At 46.4% G+C, this 22,509-nt stretch overlaps 1 protein-coding gene across 1 annotated transcript in view; it reads right to left on the bottom strand.

Annotated features, from left to right (window-relative positions):
* Window positions 1-22,509, bottom strand: part of MTMR12 (myotubularin related protein 12) — a 65,305-nt gene that overhangs the window by 37,787 nt on the left and 5,009 nt on the right. Inside the window, exon 2 of the mRNA XM_082836175.1 lies at window positions 1,232-1,292. Within this exon, the coding sequence (XP_082692301.1) occupies window positions 1,232-1,292 (61 nt within the window). The remainder of the gene's footprint in view (window positions 1-1,231; window positions 1,293-22,509) is intronic.

Raw genomic sequence — 22,509 nt, 5'->3', positions numbered from 1 at the left:
CACACAGGGGCTAAAACGACATCCAGGAGAGGCTCTGCAAGCATGGCGACCTGCACCACACTTGTCAGTTTGTACGTTCAAAGTCTCAGGTCCTGGGAGGCACGAGCTGGAAAAGATCATAGTCTAGTCTAGGAAACCTGGGCTGCACACCTGAAAGAGGCCGTCAGGAATCCAGGGGAATGGAGAAGGTACATAACACTAAGCTAAAGACAAAAGTAAATTTCAGAATCTACAATATAACCCAAGAAGAGGAAATACAAGAGGATATATGGATTGAGGTTTAGGCCATTATTATAGGGAAAAGCCTTTGAAACTTAAAAACATTTTTTAAAAAGTCAGAGATTCTGATATGTTTACCAAATAAGGTGGATCAGTCAGAAACTTGTACATATTCATATCCTGTCAATAAAATGGAATAAAATTAAAAGAACCAGAATGAGGACTCAATTGTTTTGGGAAACGTATCTAAAAATACTTATGAAAAAAGCTATTTGGGACTGGAAAAAAGAAAGCAGCAAAACAATCGAACGCACAACTCGCTGGATAGCCCCATATATGGAGGCTACACCACCAAGAAGTTTGTTTCTGAATTCAGAAATGATTAAAACTTGGCTTAAGCTACAGAGTCACTCTCCTCCATCAGAAAGAAAGAAAGAGAGAAAGAGAGAGAAAGAAAGAGAGAGGGAAGAGAGAGAGAGAGGGAAGAGAGAGAGAAAGAGAAAGAAAGAAAGAAAGGAGGGAGGGAGGGAGGGAGGGAGGGAGGGAGAAAGGAAGGAAGGAAGGAAGAAATCCAAGCAATCCAGGCTCCTTGGTGATGACCAAAGAGCAAAGCCCTGGCAGCCCCAGTGTTTGATTAAACCCCAGCAGGGGTTGGGTGTAGGGATCTGCAGGGGACCAGGATCTTCCTGACTGGGGACCAGAATACTGGATGGGGCCAAGTAAGGCACCCTGAAAAAAGACCTCATTTGCTTACAAAAGAGGTGAGAATTTCCCATGTTTATTTTCATCAGCTATGGGGAAGGGGAAACAAAAATTCTTTGTAGCTGTTGGAATACTCAGTCCCAGGTACGCAGTTACTGAACTAAAGACATTGATATTTTTGTCCAACTCATTACTGTCACACACTGTCTGGATGAAAACAAAGGAGTTTATATATAGTGCTACTAGGGATGACACAATTTATCACTGGCTTTGAATTGCACATGAGGTAAGATGCTAAGATGAGTGTTACCTGGCAACAAGTGAAGAGTTACTTCCTTCTCTGTTACTTCCTTTTCGTTTGTGTGAATTTCCTAAAAGAGAAGAGAAAGGGGTAATATTTTTGTTTAAAGGGCTCAAAATGAATAACATAAAGCCACACTTCCATAATACACACTAGAACATCATATTCACTCAGGAGCTTTTTGTTTATGTGAAAAGCTAAGTTTTGTTTTGTTTTTTAATTGAAGTATAGGTGATTTTTACAGTGTTGTGTTAAGTTTTTTTTTTAAGTATTTTTAACTAAAGGAAGTCAGAAAATTTCAACAAGCTGGTTCAATGTATTACACTAATTATTTAGAATTGACAACTATCAGTTGTCCCAAGTGGAGGGACAGGGATGGGCACTCCCCATATAAAGGAACGAAAGTCACAGAGCAAAGGAAAGCAGCTTAAGCAGAGTCAGAAAGAGAATAGAAGACAGTCCACAGAATGATTCCCCTTTTTCTCCAGTGAGAATCAAGGATCGAAAACAAAGGAAGATTGTTGTGTGCTTTTGAGAGAAAATGAACCTGCGTAAAGGGCTTGAAGGTAAGAAGAGGAAACTACTGGACTAGCCAAAAGGTTTGTTCGGTTTTTTTCTAGAAGATGGCTCTAGTAGCACTTAGTTGTCTTTAACTTCATTTGAAATAATTCTGCTAGATTGTATGTGACAGCTGTCATATCAGCGTGCATTTAAAAAGACTTACCAAAATTGGTGAATTTTTGTGTAGCCATTTTAATATTGAAGATGGAAGAAAAAAGCAACATTTTCAGCATATTATGCTTTATTATTTCAAGAAAGGTAAAAGCGCAACTGAAATGCAAAAAAAGATTTGTGCAGAGTATGGAGAAGGTGCTGTGACTGATCAAACGTGTCAAAAGTGGTTTGTGAAGTTTCGTGCTGGAAATTTCTTGCTGGACGATGCTCCATGGTCAGGTAGACCAGTTGAAGTTGACAGCGATCAAATTAAGACATTAATTGAAAACAATCAATGTTATACCACGCGGGAGATAGCCAACATACTCAAAATACCCAAATCAAGCATTGAAAATCATTTGCACCAGCTTGGTTATGTTAATCACTTTGATTGTGTGGGTTCCACGTAAGTTAAGCAGAAAAATACCTTCTTGACCGTATTTCTGCATGCGATTCTCTACTTGAATGTAATGAAAATGTTCTGTTTTTAAAACAAATTGTGACGGGCGATGAAAAGTGGATACTGTACAATAATGTGGAACTGAAGAGATCGTGGGGTAAGCAAAATGAACCACCAACAACCACACCAAAGGCTGGTCTTCAACCAAAGAAGGTGATGTTGGGAGTTCCCTGGTGGTGCAGTGGTTAAGAATCCGCCTGCCGATGCAGGGTACACGGGTTCCAGCTTTGGTCCGGGAAGATCCCACATGCCGCAGAGCAACTAAGCCCGTGCGTCACAACTACTGAGCCTGTGCTCTATGAGCCCGTGCACCTAGACCCTGTGCTCCACAACAAGAGAAGCCACCGCAGTGAGAACCCCGCGCACCGCCACAAAGAGTAGCCCCCGCTCACCGCAGCTAGAGAAAGCCCGCGCGCAGCAATGAAGACCCAATGCAGCCCAAAATAAAAATAATAATAGTAATTTAAAAAACAACAAAGAAGGTGATGTGTATATGGTGGAACTGGAAGGGAGTCCTTTATGATGAGCTCCTTCTGGAAAACCAAACAATTAATTCCAACAAGTACTGCTCCCAGTTAGATCAACTGAAAGCAGCACTTGATGAAAAGCGTCCAGAATTACTCAACAGAAAACACATCATCTTCCATCAGGATAACGCAAGACTGCATGTTTCTTTGATGACCAGGCAAAAACTGTTACAGCTTGGCTGGGAAGTTCTGATTCATCTGCCGTATTCACCAGACATTGCACCTTCGAATGTCCACTTATTTTGGCCTTTATAAAATTCTCTTAGTGGAAAAAATTTCAATTCCCTGGAAGACTGTAAAAGGCAACTGGAACAGTTCTTTGCTCAAAAAAATAAAAGGTTTTGGGAAGATGGAATTATGAAGTTGCCTGAAAAATGGCAGAAGGTAGTGGAACAAAGGGTGAATACGTTATTCAATAAAGTTCTTTGTGAAAATGAAAAGTAAGTCTTTTAGTTTTACTTAAAAACCAAAGGCACTTTTTGGCCCACCCAATATGAATGCATCAAGTCAATAGCGAGCCATCTACTCTGCAGCATACCAGGGCTCAGTAAAGGAGGCCGGGAACATATTTCCTCATTCTAAGTTACCTAAAACCATACGGCAGTGCAATGGGATGCAATCACTTCTAATAAGGAATCAAGGCCAGGTTCTGTGTCACTGTTTCTCAATAAAAATATCTTCAAATGCTTCTATGCTGGGTTCAGTGTTTATCAGATATTCAAAGATAATTAGCAATGCTTAATGAATTAATGGACCAAAACAACAATCATAAATGGCTGTTAACTTTAAGACGTTCAACAGGGGTTACATCTTTATGTAGATTTTCATTACTTTCATAAACAAATTTATCCCCATACTAGAATATTCATGTTATACATTCTTCTGTTAGCACCTATAATATTATTTTTTAAGTACCCATGTGCATGCTTATCTCCCTCTCTAGGACAGTGTTTCTCCAACTAGGGCTTGTACCTATTAGTGGGTTGTAAATCAATTTCATGGGTCAAAATCAAATTTTTCCATAATAAGAATAAAAAATATCATAAAGTAAAACACTGGAAAAAGAATGACTGTTAACATAACAAAAAGAGAGGCATGTTGGGCCCCCTAATCAACCCACCACACCATCTATGAAGAAATCTTGCCAAAATATCTGATCTCAATCTGCTTGAGCTGCTATATCAACCTACCAATTTACAGGTTGAATACCGGGACAGAGAAACATGTTAAATGACACCATGGAGGTGCAACCAATCAAATCCTGACTGTGGGAAATTCTACAACACACAACCAGCTCTGTCAACAAATAAAAATGGAACATTTTTGGTTTGTTTTGGGTAGAAGTGTCTGGTTGGCATGAGTTTTCTGAATTTGTTGATTCAGACTGAAGCAGGGCACTAGGAGAAACCTGGGTACGTCTGAGGCAGGGACAGCGCGTCCTGAGGCTAAGGAACAAGAGCAAAGTCACGGTGTCCTCACAGAACGTGTTTTGCGTGTGGTCTGTTTTGGAGACGACTATGATTTCCACCCCAGGAGATGCCAATAAATCAAGCCTCTCTGAGGCAGCGTTCTCAAAGCTGTGCAGCGTCAGATCACCTGGGGAGCCTGCAGACACTCAGGCCCCAACGCAAGCCCGAGGAATCAGAGCGCGGGGCATGCAGCTCAGCCTCAGGTTTTGTAGAAGCTCCCCAGATGACCCTGATGCATTGCTCTAGGTTACACGAGAGGGACTGTTTTTGCATATGTAAATGCTATGAGTGTTTTGGTAACTTAGAAATTCTCATTGAGAGTTTTCATCATCTGTCATTGACAAAGAACTGAATTAAAGCACAAGTATTTTTGACAGGTTTATCATCTTTCTCTGAGGAAAGCAAAGCTATTCATTAAATTCAATCAGCTGTTAGAAAACTCTAGCAATCATCGTTAGCGCTTGGAACTGAAGCCAGCACGGAGAAGACGACCCTATTGTTACGTCCGAGGAAGTATCATCTTCCGATAATAAAGATGTTATACTACCCCAAACTACCTACATACATCAATTCTTGAAATGGTTAGTGATATTCTTTGTTTACATTCCATAAACAAGACAATTAGGAGACATCTTTTAGAACTCTGTCCTACCCCAAACGCCCCTTCCCCAGACAACTGTCCCCTGTGCCCCACCTCCAGGAGAGAGTCACCGCCTCCCCATTACCTGCGTGGGCTAACAGACAGCAGTACCAGCAAACGGCTAATCGTTTTATCTCCCCATTAATTTGGCTGAAGGGCCAAGAGAAGCTAATCAAACTGGCTGCTTCAACTACAGACCTGCAGATTTGGCCACAAATATGGAGCCACAGAGAAAGCTGTTCTGCCAAGAATGAGACACGTGAAGAAGATACGTGGAGATAAAAGCCCAACCCAGACACACAAGCAGTCACAGCCTGGACTCCATGGCTTTCCAGGCTCTAGCAAGGCCCACCCTCGCCTCTGGCCCACAGTTCCATGAACCACACCTGTATCTTTATAAATGGATTCCCTCGTTAGCAAAAACTACCTACAGTGGTTCTGCTGATTGTCACCAACGGCATCAACTTAGACCAACTGCACTAACAACTGAAAAACCACAGATGACAGAATCACGTCATGCAGCATGTCAACGTGCAATATATCCGGGGCCGCACGATTAGGAATGAATGTCAGAGCCACCAATCTCACGAGTAAGACTGGCAGGGGAGAAGGGATGCGGGAGCTGCACTGCCTGCTTCGTGAGCCTGAGTATTCGCGCCCAGGAAGGAGGCAGGGTCCCTGGTGGCCTTCCCTCACTAGAAATGGCAAAGGAAGACTCCCACAGACCTGCTCTCCATTCTAAAACACTGTCACAACATGGCATGTTCTCAAAGGGATGAAAATGAATCCACCAGAAGCATTTCCTGGGAGAAAAAAAGGAAATGACTGGAGACATTTTCCCCACTCACCCTCGTCTTTGTAAAATGCCCCAGAAGCTTAGTACACATTTTTCATTTTAAAAGTAGGGACTCCTCTTCTCTAGAATGATGTTAAATACGTTCTGATGTTGGCAACAAGCTGCTGACCAAAAATTGATCTGTGAAAAGGGAAAACCCACCAAGCAGCTAAGTCATGGAGGAGTCACATATCTCACGAAGCATGTGGGAATTTCAACACTGGCTAGGGTGACAGAAAAACCACCAAGATTCCTAACAGTGCTCGACTTCCTACTAAAGCTGCCACTATTCATCAGACTTCCTTCAGCTGCAGAGAGGGAAAGGAGAGGTCAGAATAATGCAGTAAGATATACACTGCTGCTGACAAGCCAGCCTCCAAAAATAATCTAACCATCCAGTGCATGTGAGCCCCTGCCTCGAATGCCATGAAACAGATCACAAGACTTTACTTATCCAAAACACAGATCGTGCAGCAACCTCATTTGGAACACTGCTGAAAATCACAAAGTGAAAAAGACTTCTGAGCAGTAAAGACAGGTGTGTCCAAGTTTGTGCACAGCAATCAAAGCCCTCCCCAAGCTGTCGTCCCAGCTTCCACTTCGACCAGATGCTTTTAACTATAATAAGAGCCAGCATTTATTAAGCTCTATGATGTGCCAGGTAAGTATACTTATTATTATATTATTATGCAGGTAAGTATACTTATTATTATACCTCATTAATCCTCACAACAACTCTAGGACTGGCGTTATCTCCATTTTACAGGTGAAGAAACTTAGGCTTAAAGAGGTTCAAGAACTTCCCTTTTATAGGAAAATAAGTCACTAACCAAGGGTTCGGCCCAAGCCCCGACTAACTCCAGAGCCCACATTCCTCGCTGCTGTGTCCTAGTTCCAATAAACATGGTATCCAGTTTCCTACCACAAAAGAAAAAAAGTCATCACAGCCATTGCGTATAACAGAAAACCAGTCTCCTGTTACAAAACTGATTAGAACAAATCAGAAACATTCCCTTAAGAAAACTGTACTCCACTGTACAAGGATTTGCCTCATACAGGACAAAAGCATGTGAAAGCTAACACCAGCTACACTCCTGAGAATCTGCTGAGAAGCTGCAAAGCAGCCTGGTCGTTTCCATTCCACTGGTTCTCAAAAACTAGTTTCTTACCAAGTTCACATTCAGAATGCGCACATCTCGAAAGTGTGATGGACCTAGGGCCCCTCAGCAAAGGCACAAAAAGGGAAGGGCCCTGCCAGATGATCACTGACCTGGAGAAGAATGGAGCGGGGGTCTCTACAATGAAGCTCTCGTAGGCCAAAATGCTTATAAATGTTCACATCAACCCTTCACTGCTTACAAGGGCTCTGAGTCAAAAACTGAAGTTGTTATTCTCGGTTTAATTTTATCCAGCCAGAAGGGCAAATTCCAAGAGGCAACATAACATCCCTAAAGGTTCCAAAACACAATTTCCTTCTATCACATCTGGCACCAAGTGCTAAAAAGACATAACACAAACATTTTATTTCCTCCAAGTCGCTCCACTGGTCTAAAATGGACACTTAATACTCTGTTTTCTCCGCTAAAACAGAAAATCTGAGGGGAGAAATTCATTTGCATCTACATATTAGGTGGGAATCCATGTGTATCTTAGAACAAAATTTACCTTTTTTTAAAGCAGAGAGTTGTATTTTTAACACAGCCTAGTACTGACAATTTAAGTTTTGTCTTTCCCCTGGCTTCTCCAAACTTCTCTCTGTGCATGTACTGAAAACAAATAATACAGACTTGAGGCCACAGTCCAAACCCAGCTCTGGTACCTACAGACATGAACTTGGGCTTGCCATTTAACCTGAGCTTTGGTTTCCTCCTGTGTGAATGGAAACAATACCACCTCAGTATGAGGATATGAAGAGAAACAGGTGTAAACACCTGGCATACATATTCAGTAAATGGGAGTTGTTACAATTGTTGGACCCAGCAGAATCTATGCTTCTTGATTCCTTTCTTTTTTCTCCTCCCTTCTTTTGATGACTAAACAAAGAATTCCAACATTCTACTTAAGAGTTGCAATGATTCAAGACTCTGAGTACAATAATTTCTGCTTCTCTCTCAACCCTGTTTCCCACATAAAACTAAATTGACACCACTCAGGAGGCTTCTTCTTTTATTGTGGATCAGAAACTCCTGCAATTCGCAACATCCAGGTTGGTCCTAATTCCATTAGACTTGGACTGCACAGTAATACCTGAAGTCGTAGAAAAAGAAACGGCACTTTTCTGTTAATAGGATTTGTTTTCTACAATGACTTAGGTCCTGTCCTTTGCTGTCTTTTCTTCTGCAATAGAAAGTACTTTGAACCCACTATAAGACCAAAACAGTAGGGCTTCCCTGGTGGCGCAGTGGTTGAGAGTCCGCCTGCTGATGCAGGGGACACGGGTTCATGCCCCGGTCCGGGAACATCCCACATGTCACGGAGCGGCTGGGCCCGTGAGCCATGGCCGCTGGGCCTGCGCGTCCGGAGCCTGTGCTCCGCAACGGGAGAGGCCACAACAGTGAGAGGCCCGCGTAACGCAAAAAAAAAAAAAAAAAAAAAAGACCAAAAGAGTAAACTAATGGCTTTCTTAAGAGAACACCGCATCTGAGGAAGGGACTGCTCAGGCATGCCGACAATCCCGACTGCTGAATTTATTCAAAGTAGATTAAGCTGGGAATTCCCTGGCGGTCCAGTGGTTAAGACTCGAGCTTTCACTGCCATAGGCCTGGGTTCAATCCCTGGTCAGGGAGCTAAGATCCCACAAGCTGCGGGGCGTGGCCAAAAAAACAACCAAACAAAGTAGATTACGCTACTGAAAGATGGCAACAAATTGTGAATAAAAACCTATACAAGCACTTGCGCACTGGAAGAAAGGAGTCATGCTGCAGGCAATCATCACTAATATCTAACCTGTCTCTGGTTAACACTTCAAAACAAGTATAAATGTTCACTATCAATTCTTACAAGATAATCAACTCAGGAAAAAAAATAAGCACCATCGCCACTACCATCAACCACCCTCCACCCCCCAAATCAAAACATACACCAGTCCTGAGAAGAGAAATAACCTAGAGGACTCCAGTAAGTCAGGGTATGCAAAGAGGAATCATAAAGAAACCCTCCCCTCAAAAAATGTGAATTTTTTCCTTTACTTTGGGAAGCGACCTGTATGGGTGGTAGAGAGAAGGTAGGGAGCACAGGATGTAGGGTACTCATCAGCTATGTCCCACAGTTCCTTTCCTCCGTATTTTTACAGTAGCTTTTTGAACTCCACAAGAAAAACACAGAAAGAACAAATACGGAAATAATATTTCAAAGTTTTTGTTGTTGATCCGGGGAGAACAAGCATAGTTGAATGGAGAAGAGGGGAAAGGGTTAACAGTAAGGTACAGCCCACGTCTGGATGCACTGAATCTGGACATGGATCTTTTTTTTTTTTTTTTTTTTTTGCGGTACGCGGGCCTCTCACTATTGTGGCCTCTCCCGTTGCGGAGCACAGGCTCCGGAGACGCAGGCTCAGCGGCCATGGCTCACGGGCCCAGCCGCTCCGTGGCATGTGGGATCTTCCCGGAGCGGGGCACGAACCCACGTCCCCTGCATCGGCAGGCGGACTCTCAACCACTGCGCCACCAGGGAAGCCCTGGACATGGATCTTAAAGAGGGTTACAGGACATGATGAGATTCCCACGTGTATGTCCTACTCCTGACCATGCTGAGTTCTCAATGTGTATAAGCTGTTGTCTTCATGGGCAAATTTACTGGATGAGTGATTAAACGCTGTCCAACCTGACCTTTACAATTGGATGAGTAAATACAATCTCTTCGTCCGCCTGCCGATGCAGGGGACACGGGTTCGCGCCCCGGTCCGGGAAGACGCCACATGCCGCGGAGCGGCTGGGCCCGTGAGCCATGGCCACTGAGCCTGCGCGTTCAGAGCCTGTGCTCTGCAGCAGGAGAGGCCACAGCAGTGAGAGGCCCGCGTACCACAAAAAAAAAAAAAATAAATACAATCTCTTCCTTACTGACATCACAGATTACTACATCATGACTCAGGGGTCGCTTACAGACTGCAGAAATCACAAGTGTCCACGCTATGAATGCCAAAGTGGCTACTTTCAAGGGCCAACGCTTACTGAGGCTGAGAGGTGAATAATGATGACACATTTCTAGAACCTTTGGGGCAGGCATCGTTGAAAGGGCTTTATTCTTATCAACTCAGTTAATTCTCACAGCAAGCCTTGGAGCAGGGCTCTTATAGCCACTGTTACCTCCAACTCTGCAGACAAAGCAGACACCCAGCTAGAATGTGGTGGAAGCAGAGGTCAAACCTGGTAGCTGGCTCAGCCTGTGTTCTTACATGATGCCACACTACCTCTTCTGTGGAATGAAGAAAAAAAGGAAAACAGGACAGAAAGATCAGTGAATGTATCTGCTAGACCCACCTGAAACCAGGTCAAAGCAAGCATCAATAAAAGAGCCCAGGGAAAGCCTAAAATTGTTTTGGAGAGGCAAACAGAGGCTGAAACGACAGAAGCAAAAAAACAAAATACATGTACCCCCCAGGAGTAATGGCCGCTACGTGGGAAAGAACTCGGGGGCTTCCTCAACACCGGCTGAGAGTTCACCTCCTATGACTCACTCCACTGGGTCCTCCAAGGCCTTAGTCTCTGGGTGTCACCCCAACCAACCCTCGAGAGTTCAGCAGGAATCTTCGATGTACCACACTCCAGGGAAGGCTCCAACCGCAAATAACACTGCTATGTACAGTCTGGGCTACCCGGTGCTTCCCCCTTCAAGAGCATGTCATCCTAAGAGCCCCCCTTACACCTCCTTCTCCTTCACCCTCAGTACCCAGCCCTTCACCACCAAATCCGATCAGTACCACCCATTACATATGCCCACAACCCATGCTCCTCTCTTACCTCCACAGCACCACCCTGGTCCAAGCTACCATCATCTCCCACCCGGACCACTGCAACAGCTTTGCACCTGCTCGACCTGCATCTGCCTCTTTCTTATGCATTCTCCACCTAAAGCGGCAATGCTCCTTTCACCGCACGGTCTGCTCTGCATTACTGGTGGCAGGAGGGCAACAACCTGACAAAGCCTGCAAGGAGGCCCTGCACAGCCTGGTCCCCACCTCCTTGTCCGCCCTGCTCTCCCACCAACCTCCTCCTCAGTCTGCATGTTGGCCACACTGGTCTTCCTTCAGCCTCTCGTACCTGCCAAGCCCCTTCCTATCTGAAGTCCAAGTTCCTTCTGCTTGGAATGCGTCTCCTTTCCCTCCTTGCCCTGTGAATTTTAAGTATCCATTGGACCTCAGGACAAGGGTCATTTCCTCTGGGGAGCCCTCTCTGTTTCCACGTTCTTACAGCCCTGTGTATCTCTCCCTCCTAGCACTTGTCATAATTGCAATTTCACATTTATTTATGTAATTATTTAAGTCTATCTCCCCACCAATCTATAAACTCTTTGAGGGCAGGTCCTCTGTCTGGTTTTTTGCTTGCCATATTGTCCCAGAATCCAATACAGGCCTTGCAAACAGTAAGTGCTCAGAAGATTTCGTTGAGTAATTTAATTAATAATGGCTTTAGGTAATGAGAGGTTTTTAAAAACACTCCAGCAGGAACCAGAGAGACACATGGGAGGGAGATTAAGAGACAATATCTAGGCTTGGGCTTTGACGTGGGTGGCATCACCAAATGCTCTCATCATACTGTAAAGAACATTCCATTAAAGGCTGTCATGTACGTGGTATTAATCCAGAAAGACTAGAAGTCATGAAGCCTGTCCAGTAAGAACTACAGGAGAGCAGGTGCCGTGGATGGGCCTGGCATCATCCCAGGATCTCCCAGGATATTCAACCAGCATCCAGGGACAGCTGCCTCTGCACTAGCCCTGTTCTCTGGAGCAGCGGGAGCTTCTGAAACTGTCACCTGGTTTCGGGGAAGGGCCCAGAGTCCCCCTTAACCCTTTGCTCCTTCTATCCCACTACCCTTCAACTCTGATCCTCCCTGCCCAGCTGCCTCATCAGCAAATGGTCACAACTGTACTTCCAGAGCTGTGACACGTGGGACAAAAGTCCTTACTGACCCCAATTAAGTATCATGCTCAATGTGTAAGAAAAGAGGGCTAGAAAAGTACAGTTCTTTAACAATCAAGCAGAACGGGTTCCACTAGTTATGCTGACAGACTTTTCCCTGCAAGAGGCCTGAAAAGGAACTCATTTGAAAATGATGCAAATTTTCAACAAATGGGGCGTTAAACACCATCCCTGTGGTTTGTGCAGCGCCCCTTGCTACTCCATCTGAGTGTGGACAGAGCTTGCTATTATGGCACAAAAGAACAGCAGAGACTGCTGGCACTGGTCAAAGAACATCCAAGTCTTCAAAACTAGGGTATCTCAGTGGCCTGAATTCAGTTAGAACAGTGGCATGAACATAAATGGAGGGTAGTTCTGCCAGAGTGCGAGGATCAAGGTTGGGGTTTTGGGGTTAATTCCTATTTCAACATTTACCCCAATGCTATGGCTACTTTTTTATGTTTGTTTCTTTTAGCTTAAAAAGAGGATAAAGGGCATGAACAGCAAGTCTTCCAGTTTCCGCACATTTTACCCCACAGGTCAAAAGGACCTACATCTGTTCCTGCTGCCGCGGTTGAGTATCAACAATTCCCAGGACACGCAGCTGCCACTGCCCTCACATCTAAGAAACTCGCCCCGTGCGGAGCCAGGAGCACTCCTATTCTGGCCACGTCTGTGCCAGACGAGACGTGAGAACTGCCACCCATTCTCCAGCAAGCCTGTGGCCCAAAGGAGACACACCCACTGCGACCCTCCTCATACAGGTGGCCCAGCAATTACGAGGTGTCCATCTGATCTCCTCTCGGAACTACGTCTCTGAGAAGGCGTGGCCCAAAGCACAGGGTTCCCATGAGCCTGTGCAGCGAAAGCAGTGAGTCAACACTCGAGCTGTATGTCTGGTTACTCAGAGGTGCAAGATGACCAACTGCCAATAGATACCAATTCATCTCAACAGCTCCTGAGTAACCTAACTACCAAATGCCCGGTGTAAAAAGATGAAGAACTGACTTCTGCCCTTAAGATGTTCAGACAGACAAAAAAATAATAACTGGAAAACTGGGTATTCAGTGCAATAAACATTAGACACCTGCAGAAGGTTATCTCTACGCATCATCTCACTTAATCCTTACAACTCTTAACTGCCGTTACTGTTCCCATTTTAGAGATGGGGAAAATGAGGTTGACCAAGGTTAAGTGAAGCGAGACTTGAGCCTGGGTTTGCCTGTCTAGAGCCATGCCCTTCACTACAATAAGCCTGCTCCTGTCCGCCGACCACATCCTCCCCAAGGACACCGTTTCCTCTCCCTGGCCTTTCAGACACTCTTTCACTGACCGAACTGTCATTTCTTAGGCACCTGCTGTACCAGCACAGCAAAAGCAGATGTGAACACAAGGCACAGCCCTGACCTCCTCAGAGTACATGGGAGTCTGACCACAGCACAAGCAACAGTAATGACTCGTGTACACTGCTACGCTGTGCAGGAGGCCACAACAGCAACACAGCAGACACACCTAACCGCATTCGGAGGGGGTCAGCAAAGACTGCTACCCTCAGGAAGTGTCATTTAGAGCCCTGAAAATCAGCAGAAATGCGTCTGGGCCAAACGACCGACACTCTGGCTGGCTGCTCTTCCTCATCTCCTTTCTGGGCAGGGTCCACAGGACCTCTGTTCCTTGGAGAAGCTCTCCCACAACATATGCTGACAACCCTCCTCCCTTCAAATGTATCTTTACTCCAGATCTCTCTTCAGAGCTCCAGATCTGGACCCCAAACAGCCTCCCGGCCTCATGTACCGTAATGTCCCTCAGATCCTCCAAATTCACATTTCTAAGTCAGCTCATCATTTTCCCCCGCCCCTCGCCGAACCTGCTGTCCTCTGGACTCTGGCCCTACCGTACACCCAGCAGTCATTCTCAGCTATCCCCTGCCTCTCATGATCCTGTCTGCTCTGCTTCCTTAACAGTTCCAGAGTCCGTCCACGCCCGTCCTTCCCTGCTGCTGCTCTTCCTTCCAGCCGCCAGCACGCACCTTGCGCACCCCTACGATCAGAGTCTTGCTCCCGCCATCCAGCCCCCGGCGCAGCCGCTGGACCCCACAGTCCGCTCTCCCCTGTCCCGTCTACCCAATTCGTCCAGTCCACTGTCCACATAGTTCAAGTCCTCTGCAAAGCTTTCTCGGGCCTTCCCTGGTGGTCCAGCAGTTAAGACTCTGCACTCCCAGTGCAGGGGGCTCAGGTTCAATCCCTGGTCAGGGAACTAGATCCTGAATGCCATAACTAACAGCCCACATGCCATAACTAAAAGATCCCGTGTGCCGCAACTAAGAGCCAGCTAAATAAATAAATAAATAAGTAGGGCTTCCCTGGTGGCGCAGTGATTAAGAATTCACCTGCCAATGCCAGGGACACAGGTTCGAGCCCTGGTCCAGGAAGACCCCACATGCCACGGAGCAACTAAGCATGTGCACCACAACTGCTGAGCCTGCACTCTAGAGCCCACGAGCCACAGCTACTGAGCCCGTGCGCCTAGAGCCCATGCTCCGCAACAAAGAGAAGCCACGGCAATGAGAAGCCCGCGCACCGCAACAAAGAGCAGCCCCCGCTCACCGCAACTAGAGAAAGCCCACGCGCAGCACCAAGACCCAACGCAGCCAAAAATAAATAAATAAAATAAATAAAAATTACTACCTAAGTATGTGATTAGTAGCAGGTATTACTGACCTTTCCCACACCTCTCCGTTAGCTGGCTTCCTGAAACACATTCTAGTCTCACGAATAGGGCAGGGGCACATTCAAAGACAGACTTTAAATCGGAAGCCTTATCACTGAGGATAGAGACTAGAGACTAAGTGAATCTATCTACTGTCCTGGTCCAGGAAGCTGGAGAAATCAAAATAAGATTTGTTCCCTGGAGCTGATTCCCAGGGCTGCTGGTTCCCCGCTCCTGGCCAGGGGGCTCCGCTCCCTTCCGAGCCAGCCTGATCAGGTACCAGCTTTGCCACTGACCACAGCTCCACTCTACTAACCTTACACTGCCTTGGCAGTTGGATACAAGCAACAACTACTCTGACAATAAAGCACGTCAGCAGCACCTGAAGCCAGGGGAGCAGACATGCAGTAAGAGGCGAACTAACGATCTCTGTCTGGACTCAAGGTTCCAAGACCACAGATGTGGGGCAGGGTTGGGACCTAGTCCTTAAGGACTCTGCTGTTTACTCATCATGCAAATCAGTTCTCAGCCACAATACATGTTCACTCCGCAGGGCGAGCTGGGAACTCTCAAGAGCCCTTCAGACTAAGCATCTGTTATCCGCAAAAATATATGTCTAACTTCAACACGGAAATATATAATTTGCTGGAGGTTTTCCTATGTCCTGTTTCACATGTTCTACGTCATTTATTTTGACAACAGTCCTGTAAGGAATTCTCATCCCCACTTTACAGATAAGGCCAGTGAAGCTCCAAGAGGGTAAACAATGTGCCTGGGCTCACAGGGCTGAACAGGTGACGAAGCCAGAACTCAGGGCTTCTGACACCAAGTTCAGTCCTGATTCCTAAACTGTGTTTTGTAAAAGCTTTATTAACACATAACTCGGGCTTCCCTGGTGGCGCAGTGGTTGAGAGTCCGCCTGCCGATGCAGGGGACGTGGGTTCGTGCCCCGGTCCGGGAAGATCCCACGTGCCGCAGAGCGGCTGGGCCTGTGAGCCTTGGCCGCCGAACCCGTGCGTCCGGAGCCTGGCTCCGCCACGGGAGAGGCCACAGCGGTGAGAGGCCTGCGTACTGCAAAAAAAAAAAAAAATATATATATATATATATCATCAAGTGTCCCTTCAACTGTAACAAGTCTCCAGGACAGGGAAATAGGCAACAACCTCAGACAGCACCCTTACCCCAAGAGCTAAGCAATACTTACTCATTCTTGTAAAACATAAAATACAGTATGTGTGTGTGAAAAAAAAAAACTTACTCATGTGTCATTCTAAGTCCTTTCTCTCATATTTAGATTTACTGCTTTTTTCCCCTACCTCAGATTTTTTCTTTTTGAAGGAAGAAAGTAACTGCTCACCAAGATCCAAACTAAAGCCCTCACCTTTTTGACAGCTCATCATTTGCTGAACAGCAGTGCGAGGATTACGCATGCTTCTTAGCAAGGATCACTCTTACCAGGCATTCCCCAGGCCTTTAAATAATCCAAACACTTTAGCACATTCTCCCTAGTAAGAACCTCAGGCTAGAGAGTAAATGGCAAGACCCATCGCAGCAGTGTCAGCCTCAGAACCCACAGATCTGACCGCAACAAAAAGCCGGCTTAATTCCCACAGAGAGGGTCTGCTCGCTTGTTGGAACGGAAGCTGCCTAAGGAAGCAAAGAGCAGCTGGAGACACATCATGGGGAACAGCTGGGCTTCAGGTGTCCACACGGGTCACCAGTTTACCAAACTAAGCGCCACAGTGACAGCGAAAAGGGGTATTTTTAGGCAAAGCATCTCAGGCCAAAGCAGACTCTTGGAGCACAAAGACCAAGAGTAGAGTCAGCAATCACACTGAAGTTCCTCACCTAGTTCTCAACCTCAACTCCCCCAAATCACTCTGCAGGAGAAAGAAAAACGACCTCTGAGTAAATGGAGTCCACAGTAATGTATTTTGTTTTTGTTTCTTTGTACTTCTTTGTGGCACATACCACAATCAGTGCCCACTCTCCTCCATCCACCACTCCAGCCAGAATGCTAGCTCCTTGCAAACTCATCTCTGCATCATTGTCTGGTAAACTGCATCATGGACTTTAACTCTTTGTTCTTTCCTGTAGCCAGGCCCTTGGTCATGTGACTTTGCAGGGACTTGTTTTGGTTAACATTTGCCATCTTCAATGACAGGGATGTAAACAAAAATTAAAAGTGATATATTTGGAATTTATAACCCTAGGTAAGTATAAAAGAAAGTTAAATAAATGTTCAAATGTTGTATTCTAAAAAAAAACAAACAAAAAATGACCTCTGAGTGAAGCTCCCACCAGCTACCCTCTGAGGCCCTCTCCAGGGACAGCCCTGGGCCACAGTCCATTCAGCCCTCTCTGAAGCCAGCCTGATCCACAAGGCCACACTGAGTGGCCAGCACTACAGCCCTGCCCTCAAGGAGCTTACAGCTCTGTTGGGGAAATACGAGCCACAGACACAGAACAATTATACACAAAGGAGTAGAGAATAAACACTCAAATGGCATCACCAAAACCCAGAGCTACAGACAGCCTGTATCACGGCTAAAAGGAGGACGGCAGCTAGTTACGAGCAAAGACTTGAGAATGCAAAGAGGCTGAAGTAACAAGAGCCTTCGGTACTGCCTGGTCTGGGGCTTTTCACACTGTACCTCTCATACTCTCTCTCTTCTGGTCTTTCTCTATTTTGGGGTTTCCTTTATGATTTCATTTGAAATAGCAGTTCTCCACAGGGGCTGAAGGAAGAGATCATGGTTAACAGAAAGAACACAGGTCCCTGCTGTAGGTCCCCGCTCCCACCCTGACACACACACACCCCTCCCCACCCCTGGGGCCTGTCTCAATCTCCAGAGCAGCGCGGGGACAGTGCGTTTTGAAAAAGTTGTTCAAGAACCGCGCTGTTTAAAAAAAAAAGTTCCTTGCACAAAATATGTTTAAAAACACTTGCCTATGGGCTTCCCTGGTGGCGCAGTGGTTGAGAGTCCGCCTGCCGATGCAGGGGACACGGGTTCGTGTCCCGGTCCGGGAAGATCCCACATGCCGCGGAGCGCCTGGGCCCGGGAGCCATGGCCGCTGAGCCTGCGCGTCCGGAGCCTGTGCTCCGCAACGGGAGAGGCCACAACAGGGAGAGGCCCGCGTACCGCAAAAAAAAAAAAAAACACTTGCCTAATCCAACTCTATAAATCAGGAAATGAGACCCAAAGAGGTTGAAGGGGCTCCCTCAGGGACACACAGAAAAGAAACAGCGAGAGCCCAGGGCTCCCAAATCCAAGCTACGTATCTTTCAACAAACCAGAAGCAGTCAGAACCTGGGGTTAGCCTGGAAAGTGCGTTAAGATTTGGACCAGTGGAAGGGGCAGGGGGCATGGAGGACTCTTAACAGGAAAATGACACGTGAAGGCTGCGTCCAAAAGGAGCCTGGCCGTGATGGGAGGAGTGTCTCAGGGAGGGGGATGCAGAAGGGAGCAGTGGCAGGTGGAGAGACCAGGTAAGCAGCTGTGGTCGGTGGTCCCGGGCATGAGAGGAGATGCTAGCAGGAAGAGTGTCAATGGAAATGAAGAGACCACCACAGAGGCCCCTCTCAAAGGGCACCCTGGGGACTGCAACTGGTTTGGACCACACGTGACTGGGGAAGGAGGGGGCCACTGGCAGCAGCTAGGAAGGTGGGAAGTGGAGCTGAACTGGAGTTTCAGGCCCAGGACCTAGCATGCTGCCCAAACCCCAGGTCCTCCTGGAAGCCCTTGAGACAAGGGAAGATACTGTTACAGGAGGACAGAGAGGGAATCCATGAAACAACTCACTGGAAAAGAAATCGGTGCCGGAGGGGAAATGGAAAGGGCGCCCACTGTGGGTATAGCAGGGTCCAACAAGAGGGACAGCACCCCTGGCTCCAGACACAAGCCTCTGAGAGTGCAAGCAAAGAACAATGCTCGAAGGGAACGTAGGTCAAGTCTTGCCGTTATCGGGACCTGCTCTGGTGGCCCAAGAAACAAACACATGAATGAAGACACACAGCTGCAGCTTCTGGGGTGAAGAGTAATAGCAGCTACAGCAGTTAACGTTTCATAAGTGTTTAGTAAATGCCGAGTTGTGCTGACTTAGCAACTCTCCACGGATTGTCTCACTCAAGACTAATGTCACTTGTATGGGTTAGATACTATTACTTTCATTCCCATCTCACAGGTCAGGAAACTGAGGCTCAGAGAAGTTACATATCCAGCTTAAATCCACACAGCAAGGGGCAAAGCTCTAATTCCAAAGCCATGCTGCTAACCCGCATATCACACTGAAAGTGAAGAGGGCAGCGCTGGAATGTGCACAGCGCTAGAGGAAAGGTGTCAGGGAGCAGTCACGGGGCTGTCAGAGTCTTATCACTGAAGCTAACTGATGGGACCAACAGCAGCTGCAGAAACACATGGCGCTGCCTTCTGCGCGTCCCCTCCTGGTCCCCCTCCAGAGCTGCTATGTAAATACCAGGTCAGCTGAGGAGCTGGCAGGGAGCTAAAAGCCTTGGCGCAGTAGCTTTTCCATCATCTTGGAGCAAGAGGAACTGGGGCAAATGAGAAGCTGCCTACAGGCTCACCGAGAGCCAGACGGACGTGCAAAGCAGCATCTGCAGAAAGTAGGGAACAACAGGCGTGTCCCGGTGGTGCCCCTGGATTCTACTCTTCAGGACCTGCCTCACTTGCACCTCCGCGGGCACCTTATACAAGGGGAGAGGACAGATGGTCTGACCACCTGGTCCCCACGCACCTGTAAGCCTTTCAAGTTGTGCCTCCTACCTGCCCACTGCACCCTCCCCCACCTCCCCAGAGCGGAGCCCACGTCAACGCTGCCCTTTCCAAGTCCCACGCAACCTTCCAATGAGGCCAGATGCTGCGGAGAGGCAGCAGTGGGCCCTCCTCCGTGCCCGAGAGCGTCGTGTGCTCCCGCTCAGCAACAGGCAGCACCTACCTCTGCACGTCACGGCCATCTGTCGACCTGCCATCTCTCCAGCAGAATGTCAGCCTCCGGAGTGCACAGACTGCCGATTTTATTTTTCACGCCTAATTCTAACACGGTGCTTAGCAAATGGTAGTGACACACTCAGTAATTCTTCTGATTCAAGTTCTTGTTAATAATAATAAAAGCACCTAGCAGTTGTTGAGTATCTGCCACGTATCACATCCCAAGCTGGGTGTACATGGTATTTCTTCTCATGCTCAAAATAAGCCTGCCGGGAAGCTGGGCATCCAGCGTCACAGGTGAGGAAAGGGAGGCTCGGAGAGGTGAAGTCACACTGGGAAGTGGGTCTCAAGGAATTAAAGCAAAACACGAATTCAATTTTATATACGGAGAAAAGGTAGGAACACAGTGAGATTTTTCATCTAAAAAACTGGGATCATTCCCTTCAAATGTATTCTCAGAAATCTTAAAAAACTCTCTCAGCAAAAACAAAAGGAAAAAAACCCCAGCAGCTCAGGACCACTGCCTAAAACAGGGGTTGGCAATCTGTCACAAGGGAAAGGTAGACTTCAAAATATTTCACCACTGTGGCCGGCGCTTTCATACACAGGCCCTGCTTTTCTCGTGGTTGAAGCCATTCTCTCCCCCCAAAGCAAAGAAGTGACAGTTTAGATGCCACCTCTGAAAGGCTGCCCACCAGCCAGGTCTACAAGGAATGACGAAGGGGCACAGGAGGGAAAAGCGTTTACATATGTAATCAAAACAGCACAGTCTGGCAACTGCCTTTGATGTAGGTAAAGAGAATTATTACTCCCAGAGGTAATTTGATTTTATTTACTCGTATCTTAAGTAAGTCATTGACCAGATGTGATGGACAAAGTCTGGCCTATGATAGAGAGGCTCAGAAATGAGGGAAGAGAAAAAATAAGTCCACAGAAAGAATCTAGCAAAATGTCAAAGGCCAAATGTTAACAATGAAAAAAGTCAACTGCTAAATGTTCTCATTAGGTTTGGAATTTAAAACATAATCAAATCATTCTCAAACGTATAAAAGAACAAAGAGAAGAAGAAAAGAAACTGTCGGAGATAGTGAAAAATACTCTAAGGAAGAGTTACCACCGTGAACTTTCCCGGCATGATATCATGGCAACAACCGCAACAACTAAATATTCCCCTGTCATTAATACCTTAGCTGGGAAAGATCCTGTATTCTAAGATTGACGATTAAGTACTTTCTGAAACCATCCAGATGGCTCCTGAGTAACAGTAACAATGAGCCCACATCTCCTGAAGGCTACCCAGGCGCCAAGCACTCCACTGAGGGCTCTGTGTGCACAGTCGCAGTTCAGACTCATAAATGTTCACATACACCTACCAGATAAGATGGGTATTATTATTCCCACTGTTCGGGTAGAAATATGACCAAGGCTTAAAGGACTGGCCTCACACACAGCTAGCTAGGGAGAGCAAAGACAAGTGCTTGCTCTCCTTGGAGGGTGACACCCCAGGTATGTAGAGGGGATAAAGGAAAGGGGGAAGCCCTGCGGCCCTTCCGGTTCTCGGGCAGCTTCGCTCCCTCCTGGAGTCCCTCTCCCATTTCTACCTCCTCTCTTCTGCCTTCCAAAGCAGCAGAATATTAGAGGTTAGCAGAATTATTCCAGTTCAATCCTACCTCCTAATCTACCTCAAGAAGTTTATTGTAAGTGATTCATTAAACTGCAAACCCACTGTTCTCCAAATAAAGCACATAAGAAGTCACAAGCTTAACTTGATGAGAAACTGAGGGAGGCTTCCTGCTGGAAAAACGACTCGACGTTTCTGCTCTGCTGACGTGAATCAGCGGTACCACCTTCAAACACAACAACCGCAGGGCAGGCTATAAATTTTTACACATATTATGAGTGCTACCATATAAGACACAAAGCCTAGACAACTAAAAAATGGAAATAACTGCTTTGGTTAGGGTAGCACAATTACGGGTAGTTTTATTTTTCTAACTTCCAAAGTCTGCAACATTGTCTTTATAATAAAAATAAGGTATACATCTTTTATAGTGAGAAAAAAATTTTCTGACCCCCTAAAATTGAGTTCTCTCTAAAGCACACTGTGACATAGAATGGCTTCACGTGGAAGCAGTCAAAGGATATCAAACATTCTGTTGAGGATGTTCAGAGAAGGATCTAGAACTTTAAATTTCTAAGCATGCGTTCCCCACAGCCTAGGATTTTGACAGCAGTGCTGGTTTTAGCTTCAGAGACGGAAGCAGGGCGCAGAGAGAGGCTGGCTAAGACGGGGGCTGTCTGTGTGGCAGCTGCTTGATGGGTTGCAGGAAGTGCTGCTTGACAATAGCCTCATGACATCTTTGGTGCTCTATCTGCAGAAGCTGTGTGGTGTTGGATGGGACCCAGGGAGATGCCGCAGGAAGCACATGCAGGAGAGAAAAAGCGGAAGATTTGGACAGATCGTCAGGCTCAAGCCACAGCTAAGAAAGTGGTCATTTTAGGAAGAACTTTGAATGTCCTTTAATGGCCTGTTAAATCACTATGGATGACCTCTGAGCTGAAGGAGAAAATTCTGCCATTAAAAAATTAGTTTGGAATGGAGAAAAAGTTATACAGTCTTAAAGTAATGGTCTAGGTTTTGCTTTAAAAGGTATTTTTTATGGCTAGGACTGAGGAAGGAGGTCTGTTTTAGGCTAAGCCAATCTCCTCTCGTCATCGATCCATCAAAGTCATCAAAATTAGCGGTCCAATACCAGAGGGTTCCACCAAAAAATCATCTCAATCATTTCATCTGTTTTGGATCCCCAACATCTTAGAATAGTGCCTGGTACTAGTAGGTGCTGAATAAATATCTGTTGAACAAATT

This window comes from Leucopleurus acutus (assembly GCF_964270905.1).
Source record: "Leucopleurus acutus genome assembly, chromosome: 3".
NCBI lineage: Eukaryota > Metazoa > Chordata > Mammalia > Artiodactyla > Delphinidae > Leucopleurus > Leucopleurus acutus.
This window is presented reverse-complemented; position numbering and strand designations above follow the sequence as displayed.